The following is a 9,075-nucleotide window of genomic DNA, read 5'->3' as shown; positions in this document are numbered from 1 at the left end:
CATACTGTAATTCTTGATTCTAAAAGAAAGGGCTCCAATTAGGTTGTGATGTTTTTGTTCTGCTTACTATTACTTTAATGACATGACTTAGTTCTGTAAATAAGATTTAGAGCCCAAAGGGAGTTTTGAATATTTTTTTTATTTGACTAAATGAAGAAACTGATCTTTCTCTTCTGCTTTCATTTTTTTTTTATCAGTATAATCACTGATTAAAACTAGTTACCACAGACCCTTGTAGGATTGTTCCCTATGATTCCAAGTTCATATAAAATCGATAATGTAGTAAATAGTAAGTACAGTGCAAGACAAACTGCTCCCAACTTTTTATCTATTTTCCAGCCATTGAGGTGAACTGACAGAAGGATAAAACCAACAGAACAGATTAGAGAAATGGCTGTGTATGTCAGACCACTGCTGCTCACTTCTATGGGTCCTGATGTATTTATGAAGGCAGTTCTTATAAACCAGGGTATTCCCAAACACAGCATATCAAATACGTTGGATCCTACAATGTTAGACATAGCCATATCTCCATTTCCTGTAAAAGAAGAAATACAAATAAGTCTGATTAAATATATTGTATGAAGTTGCCAAACTGTTTTGGAGGAACAGATTGTCAGCCCTCAGTTTCTCACAGTGCACCATTTTCAGACTTTTCATTGAAAGAACTATAGTGATAATTCTACAGAACATAGTTTTGGGTACCACAAGAATAAAAAAAAGTCTCCCTAAATCACCAGCATCTGCACAGTTGCACCTAAAATAAAGCTAGACAGGCTGTTACAAAATCCAAAATACCAACACCTACAGTTGTGTTTTGCAGTGAAACTCTTAACAGTTGATCAACAGCAAATCAAATCAGTCTTGAATACTTCTCTGAGATACTCTGAGAGGTTTTTAAATGTCTGAGCCACATATTCTTTTCAGGTAAGCTATTTATTTATTAGTAGTAAACTTAAGCTGTAGAATCTGGAGTAAAAATTTTGAAGGGACCTCTTGAATTTCCGGAAATGTTGACTAGACTTCTTTTTTCATAATACCTTTTAAACACATCCTTTTGAATGAACCTGAATTCTAAAATCTTTACCTTTTTGAGCCACCAGCACACTTGCAATTGTATCTGGTACACTTGTTCCTGCTGCTAGTAATGTGAGACCCATTACTGACTCTGGAATCCCCAGTGTGTCACCTGCAGTTGATAAATGACAAGAAAATGCAAGTCTGTTTTTAGTTTGTTTCATCTAAAGAAACTGCTTTGGACTTTGCCAGAGAGAGGATTAGTAATCATACAGTAATTTCAAAAGGAATCTGTCAGCTGACTTGGCTAACTATAAGGTGACTGAATCACAAAGTAGTTAAAAACAAGAACAACATAGAAATACCATCTTGTGCTTCTTCAATCAAATGAAAAAGGAACTGTAAGTATAGTAACCATCTTATTTAACAAGTTTCTCAGACACCTGAGTGGAATGTCTCCAGTGGTCAAGACCAGAAATTAATTTCTTCTGTCTGATACAGTGAAAGTTTAAATATCTAACATTTTACTTGTGGGTTTTTTTCCCCCTCAACTTTAAGAAAGATACAATAGTCTTCTATGGTTTGGGGCATCTGATTGTTGATGCTCAAAAGTCTCGTGAAGCAATAACTCATAATCATCCTCTTTAAAGGGGGAGGAAAAAAAGCACATGAATTATCTTGGGGAGAAAGGTCATGAAGATCATTACTGCAGTGCTGTCTCAACTACATGGCTTTACCACTTAGTTCCAATTAGAAAGGTCTTCTGTTGGATTTGTAAGACTCAAAATGCAGAATTTTTATAAGTGCAAGTAATCCTTTAGGTACGTTCTGCTTCAAATTAAGAAGTCTTATATTGTTACTAAAACAGCAGCTTACTTTTCACTACTTTTTTTTTTCTTTTTTTTTTTTTTCCCATGTATCCTGTAAGCAATTAATTTCTTAAAATAGAGGGATTCAGATCTTAAAGGCTGTTGTAATAGTTGTACAGTTCACAGGCATTACTATGCTGAAGTAATTAATACCTCTGTTCAAAATATAAGTAATTTGTTTTTTTCAAACTTTTTTCTCACTAAGAAGTACTTTTTTTATTTTTTTTTTTTTAAGTCTGAATTCCTACTTGCAATATTTGGACACTGGTAAGTCTTCTTAAAATAATAAATATATTGGCTTAGTGTAGATCAGCCCAGTGAATTTATGTTAAAGCTATCTGTTGGTTCAGAGGGATTAACATGATCCTGCTGCAGAGTTTGTACTGGTATTCTTTCATCACTCCTAATGTAAAATCTGTAGCATGTGGGACCAGTAAGATCAACTTTTATAGGCAATCCAGGCTGGAAAACAATGGTTCATGCCAAGCAAACCAGGGTGAGAGATGAAGGAACCAGCCTCGTGCACCCAACAGTAGTTTTTGGCTTTCTGAACATTACAAGACAGAATCTAAACTCAGGTGAATCTACTATGTAATGTGTAGGGATTTTTCCTGCAACTGACCATAAAGAGAGAATGGTCTTATCTTTCTAGCCTTAGTTAATTTTGTGTATCAGTAGCAATACACTGCTGTAAGTAGTCAAATTTTCTTTGCTAGCAGCAAAACATATTCCAAGTTAGATTTGTTCTTGACCATCAAAATTTAGTCCCCAGCTATGAGACCTGTGTGACATTCTGATAGCTGTCTAAGCAATGATAGAACCTTGGAGTCACCCTTCATGAAGGAACCTGGACGTGTGTAATTTTTAGCATTTTGATGTGTAAATAGAACATATTTGACCTAGAAGTAGTGGATCAAAAACCTCAACACTGCTTGAGATGACTCTTAAAAACAGAGTAACACTAATACACATTTGACTCTCTGTGTACCCACTGTCATATGAATTAATGCTCTGTCTAGTGGGACAGCAATAACTTTCATTTGGAGCCTGTTTCAAAAGCTTTCAGCATTCAGGCAGTACCCTTGCTCTTCAGATACAAGTGAAAAATCATTTGACCAAGGAGCAAACTTGGTGGGTGTTATATCCAGTGATCTACTAGTAATTGCTGAAAGATTTACCACATGTGTAGGTCTGTTCCTGCACTGAACAAGGAGTTACTCATTGAACTTAAGTTGAAAACAAGTTTAGGATGCTGAACTAACACAATACTTAAGTAGGATTAGTGAGCTATAATGTGGAAATGGCAAATTTCGTAGCCTTTCTTGTTTAGAGATTTGTTTTCTGCATGCTCTTAGAATTAAAAACTAGATTTTTCTTAAGCTGACTGGAAAAACAGTAAAATGAGAAGACCTTTAATACCTTAAAATATTGTATATAGTATTTTTAGACAGAAGTTCATACCCCTTCTCTCACGTAAATGCAGTTTTTTTACTCTTTCACTTCATGATGCAGATTTGTAAGAGGTACATACATACACCCCAAAATATTTAATAAAATATGATGCTATAGTAGAAATAAACCACTAAAGTTTCAGAGTTGTTTTTGGCAGATAATAATATATCTCCTACTGTAGAAGAAGATAGGTATAGAAATACAGTGGATCTTCTACAGAACCCCAAACCTTTAATTCCAGTCTTGGGGGATTCCATGTTTGTCAGACTTCATCTTGACAGATTTATTGCTGTGTATATGTAATTGTTTAATTTCATGAAGCAGCTCAACAAAACTTTCTTTTTAACTACAGGCTGGGTTTTTTTGTAGGTAAGTAAACACATTCTCATTCATGTAATGGTAAGGAGTCTGAAGCTGCTAAAGTTTTCAGTGGTTTTCATTAGATGGAAAAAATGGCAAACTAAGCAGTCAAAAATAAGGTTGTTTTTTTTTTTTTGTTTTTTTTTTTTTCTGCTGCAAAGCATCTGTTGCTAAACTAGACTGTTAATTGTAGAAAACTCTTCACAGGGAGAAAACTTTTTTCAGTGATTCTCAGTTGGTTGATTCTGTATAGCAGCAGCACTTCAGGGACCTACCTGCTATTGTTACCATCCACACAAGAACATAAGTTATTGCAGAAATCCATGCTGCTGAAACGAAAAATGTCACCATGAACCAGTTCCTCCAAACCTGTCTTCTGCAGTCTGGTATAGTCAGATAGAGCAGTGTAGTGATAGGAAGGGATAACACCCACAAAATTCTCTTCATATCTGCTTCAGGCATGGTGAAGACACTTTGATGATCTGTTGATGAATCCATAGCATACAGTCATATTACTGGCCTCTGATTGAGAGAATACTCAAGGTAAAAAAATACTTCCTCAAGTTCTAGTGGCAGTCTTACCCACATCACACTGGAAAAAATTCTAAAATCAGATTTTCTTTATTACCATCTCACGAGGAGACAACAAGGGCCATTGTCATAAAAACCCAGTGTGTCTTTTCAGCTGATGCTGCACTTTACAGGCAGCGTTGCTGGGAGGTTCCAGATGTGCCCACCCAAGACTAATGGAAGTCTGCTATTCTAGGATGAGACAAATGAGCAGCTCTCCTGGCATTCCTCTAGCAACTAACTTCATATAAATGTTACCACCACAAATTTGCTTTATGTTATATTCCAGGGAAGAGTAATTATTTACTCTAAATACTATACTGAAGTTCTGTTGTGAACAAAATCATAGTAATACCTCAAGATCTACTCTTATTAGAACTGATGAAGACAGAGACAACCATAATAATACTTATACCTTCAGAGTTTTCATCAAGCCTCCCACGTAAGCTTGTTGAAAGTTGAGAGTAGTCTGTCTCGTCTTGAAAAATTCCACTGTCTTTTCTTGACTGGTGGCAAATTACAGGTCCACCCTCTTCCCTCTGTCCAACCAGTGCCTGCTGCTCAGCATCTTCCATAGCTTTTGTAAAATATGTACAGCAGGGACTGAACTTTTTCATGAGGTATTGGTTGATTTTAATGTCAAAACTTAGTACCAGAATATAACACCCGTATATCAATAATAATGATGCACTTTCATACCTAGGATGAAAAATAGATTTTTACATAACATATAACAGCCCCCCATACACACTCTTCAACGTGTTAGAACGGCTAGTGAGAAGGGAGAGAAAATTTGCATGAGTAACAAAAGGAAAAATGATCTGTCTGTGGCTGTATGGCTGGTGTCATAGAAGTTCACGAGTGTCTCCATCTCTTTCAGCAGTTTGATTCACTCCCCTCCCCTGCAAAATCTTACGTGTGTACTGTATAGAGCATGTTTTCCAGGGTGTCCTACAGATTGAGCATCTTACTGATACGTGCAAAATTGAGTCTTCATGTGGTTAAAGAGAGGAGGGACAGAATGTGCTATTTTGAGTTAGACACTTCAGAGACTGAGTGCTGGATGTCACTGACTTGAGGCAACAGGAGTTTCATTGTTGATGGAAGAAAGTTGAAACATCAGAAGCGCATTGTCTGCTTCTGGTAGACAAATTTTTTAACAGTGATGCTATTAAAGCACAGTTTACTCTTTTTGAGCCTTTGAAGACTAAATGTTACACCACAACAGTTATGATAGAAATTGTAAAGTCTGTACAGACAAACCTAGGCAGATCAAACTTCATAACTATGCAGAGTTTGAATGTTTAGGTAACGATCTTTACAAACATTGTGACTTAGTGTTTTTTTAAAGTCAACAGGATGTTTATTTCTTCCATTAATGGCAGTTCAGGCTACTTAAAGTTTGGAGTTTGGGTTAGCTGGCTGTTTTTTTGACACACTGTTTCACTAATCTCCAGTCAATGTTAATTCAAAGCTACTTGTGCTCTTACCAGTAAATGAGGTTGTCAGATATCATCGCCAGGACCACTGCTACACTAACTGTGTATGCCAGACAGTCTCTAAACAGCGGCCAGCAGGATAGCCTCGAGACCTGCAGATCACAGAGTCATTTATTTTTCTTAAATTTGTCTGTAATACTTTCACTAAGTGCTGTAAATGCTGCATCACTATGTTGTTTCTATATTATGTAAAAAGTTAAGATTCTTAGGAATGACTTGAGTACAATATTTAACGAGTTAGTGTTTTTAAAAACTTTCATAGCAAGTTATCTTAAAACTGATTACATGCTGGTTTTGCTACTAAAAATAAACTCGACAGTTGTCATAGTAAGTCTGTCTTGGCTTTTGTTGGCAAATCAGAAAGGGTAACCTTTTGGCTCTTAGGAGCAGAATTATGAAAGCTGATACATACCACGCTGGAAAACAGCCCACAAGCTGCAGAAATACCAAGAAGATTATAGATTGCTGACCCAAGGATGGTGCTGATGCCGATATCTCCCTTTGTCACGAAGACTCCTATAAGGAAAATGACTCTCTGGTATGTTCAGTTTGCCATGTTAAGAAAAGAATTCTAGATTTTTGAAGAGCCAAAACACAATGGGTCTTACCTAGAAAAGAAGTGACAAGCTCTGGAGCAGAGCTTCCAGCAGCCATAAAAGTTGCTCCAGCGACATCCCGAGAGAGGCCAAGGGCTGAGGAGAGAGCAAAAGAATTGCTTAAAAACCACAAAACTCAAGTATTCTGTACCCACTACTTGCATTATTATATGATGTTAAAAACTACTACAGTTTAATCGAATGAACTTTCTAACTTTTGTACAGATACTGCGCTTATTTGAAGTTGCTAAGTTAATATATTGAAAACATAGCCTCGTTTATTGGGCTGATTTATTTGTAACTTTATTACAGAAATCAGTTTAAATGCCAGAAAAGTTGTATTGGTAATACAAAATATTTGGGCATGATCTTCATTGTAAAAGGCATATGTATGCAGGCTCTGTTTCGTATGGGTCATTATTGTGGGGAAGCTCCTCAGTGCTAGTGTGATATTGCTACATGATCCATGTAAAGTCTGTCTATCTTCCAGGGAAATCCATGCTTCTGTGTTGTCACATACCAGGAATACTAGATAAATTCAAACCAGTGCTGTGATCTTAAAATCTAATTTTCATTTCATTTGGGCAGTGTAAGAAACTGTGTCTTGGTTGAATGCAATAAGATTTTTGTTCTGGTAAGTTGACTGTTTCTGAAATGTAACTCTGGATCAAGTTCTGCACACTGAGAAAAGGGATGTATAGCTAACAGTGGAAAAAGTTTCAATCTTCACTTTATCATCAATAAAAAAAAAACAAAAAACCCCAGCTCTACAGCAATCTTTAAGCTTTGGTTTTCTGTAATTATGTGTTTCCCTAGGGAACTTTAATTCTTGGCAATGAAAAGATGAACTCTTGGCCAACACCATCCCTTTAATTCAGTGGTTTGCTGAAGCCAGGGGAATTATTACAGGTTGATTAGATTTCATAGAACTGTTTTAACTGTGGTATTCCTTCCCCTCCTGTCATACCTTGATTGCATGAACAGTAGCTCATCCTGATACTTGTTCACTACTTTGAGAGAATCACAGAAATTTGCAGGAGGAGGCACTTAATTTCCATGTTTTAATATACAGAGAGTTTAGAATTTTGGTTTCTTGCTTGGGTGTCCAATCCCATGACCTGTTTGTCCCCTCTCCTCCTGCTTTTTTTTTTTTGCTTTTTTTTTTTTTTTTTTCCCCTTCTTCTTTTACTGGTAACCTAGACATTACTGCTAGCTTACTGCTAAAGTTTAGTTAATAGTTTGTCAGTTTATGTAACGGTGACTGATGAAGCTTCAAGTTTTTCCTCCACGCTCAAGGAAGGCAAATTTTAAATTACATTTTTTTCAATAGGAGATGGACAGTTACTCCATTTTTTTTTCTGTTATTTCAATAGAATAGGTAAATTATTTCAATAGTCACTGATACACTGTATCAAATATTATATCAATAAGTTGAACTATTAATGGAGTCTCTGAAGCTTCTTCAGTTTTGTCTGCAGAGCACTCAAAAGTTTTTCCAAAGTTTTTCTACACCAAGCTGCTTAGTCTCCCAGGAGGAAGATGAGTGTGTTCACTTACTTTCACTGATGATCTCTAGAGAAGGGAGGAAGTAATCATCACACACAATGGACACGGCCAAAAACATGTAAAGTATAATCATGAAGTAGATAACAATTCCTCCATCCTTTCTCTCCTGCGGCGTAAAAAATCCTTCAGGAAACTCCGATGAAGAAGAAAGGATACAAACCGTCCTGTTTTCTGGAAATGGAGTACAAAGGTGTTAAGACATCCCCATTCCCTTAGATTTTTTCCAGGCTGTCGGAGTTCTGTGGAGCCCTCAGGGGAGGAGGGCTGGGGTGGGTGTCTGCCTTTCACAGGGATAGATTCCTCCCTTGGGGACACCGGCAGCGATGTCACCAAACACCACCTGGGGAGGGGGTGTCGGGACAGCTGGCGGAGGCTCTGCCCGCGGGACGGGACGGGACGGGATGAGACGGGACGGGACGGGATGAGACGGGACGGGATGAGACGGGACGAGAAGGGAGGGGACGGGATGAGACGGGACGGGACGGGATGAGACGGGACGGGATGAGACGGGACGAGAAGGGAGGGGACGAGACGGGACGGGACGGGACGAGCCGTCCAGCGTGGAGCAGCCTCGCCGCCCGGCGGGTGGGCTCCCTCCTTGCCCCTCTCCCTCCTCCCCATCTCCCTGCCCCCGTACCTGTGTCTGCCGTGGGGCGCTGTGCCCGCACTCCCCGGGGTGGGGGGGGCCCGGGGGACAGAACCAGAACCAGCACCGGCACCAGCAGCGCCCGCGCGCGCGCCCGCATCTCGGCGGCCCCAGGGCGGCTCTGAGCGCGCGGAGGCGGCGGCCCGCGCTAGGGCCGGGGGGGTCACGTGAGGCCCCCGCCTCGCGCTGCCCTCCTCGCGAGCAGCGGCCGCTCCCCCCCTGAGGGCTCCGCGGGGCCGGCGCTCCCGGGATCCGCAGCTCCTCAGGCACCGGGGGGGGGGGGGGGAACAGGGGAATGGGAAGGGAGGTTTCCCCTCGGGGTCCCGGCGGCTGCCGCGGGACCTTCCCGTGGAAGGACCGTGTCCGAGGAAGCAGGCGGGGCGCCGCGCTCCGGCTCCGGCACCTCCCGCTCCGTGTCCGTCGGGGCACGCGAGGTTTCGGCTTGCGCGCCTCAGCTGCGGGCTCCTGACGGCGCTGCCCAGATGCTGGGTGGCTGGAGA

The 9,075-nt window shown here is 40.2% G+C and overlaps 1 protein-coding gene across 1 annotated transcript; it reads right to left on the bottom strand.

Annotated features, from left to right (window-relative positions):
- Positions 1-120: 120 nt before the first annotated feature.
- SLC24A5 (solute carrier family 24 member 5) lies at positions 121-8,855 on the bottom strand. Its single transcript, XM_071755229.1, has 9 exons — positions 8,567-8,855; positions 7,921-8,100; positions 6,376-6,459; positions 6,180-6,283; positions 5,759-5,859; positions 4,684-4,967; positions 3,974-4,180; positions 1,088-1,189; positions 121-538 (listed from the first exon to the last, which is right to left on the bottom strand). Exons 1-9 carry the CDS (start codon positions 8,673-8,675, stop codon positions 216-218), a joined length of 1,494 nt encoding a protein of 497 aa, XP_071611330.1. The 5' UTR covers positions 8,676-8,855; the 3' UTR covers positions 121-215.
- Between the last annotated feature and the right edge of the window lie 220 nt (positions 8,856-9,075).

The sequence above is a fragment of the Heliangelus exortis genome, chromosome 11 (genome assembly GCF_036169615.1).
Source record: "Heliangelus exortis chromosome 11, bHelExo1.hap1, whole genome shotgun sequence".
Taxonomy (NCBI): domain Eukaryota; kingdom Metazoa; phylum Chordata; class Aves; order Apodiformes; family Trochilidae; genus Heliangelus; species Heliangelus exortis.
Note: the sequence above shows the minus strand (reverse complement) of the source record. Positions and strands in the feature narration are given on the sequence as shown.

Coding starts and splice junctions, on each gene's coding strand:
- SLC24A5 (XM_071755229.1), bottom strand. CDS start 8,675: ATGCGGGCGCGCGCGCGGGCGCTGCTGGTGCCGGTGCTGGTTCTGGTT. Junction 4,968..5,758: donor TCTGACAACCTCATTTACTG/GTAAGAGCACAA, acceptor TTTTCATCCTAG/GTATGAAAGTGCATCATTAT. Junction 539..1,087: donor TGTGCTGGTGGCTCAAAAAG/GTAAAGATTTTA, acceptor CTTCTTTTACAG/GAAATGGAGATATGGCTATG.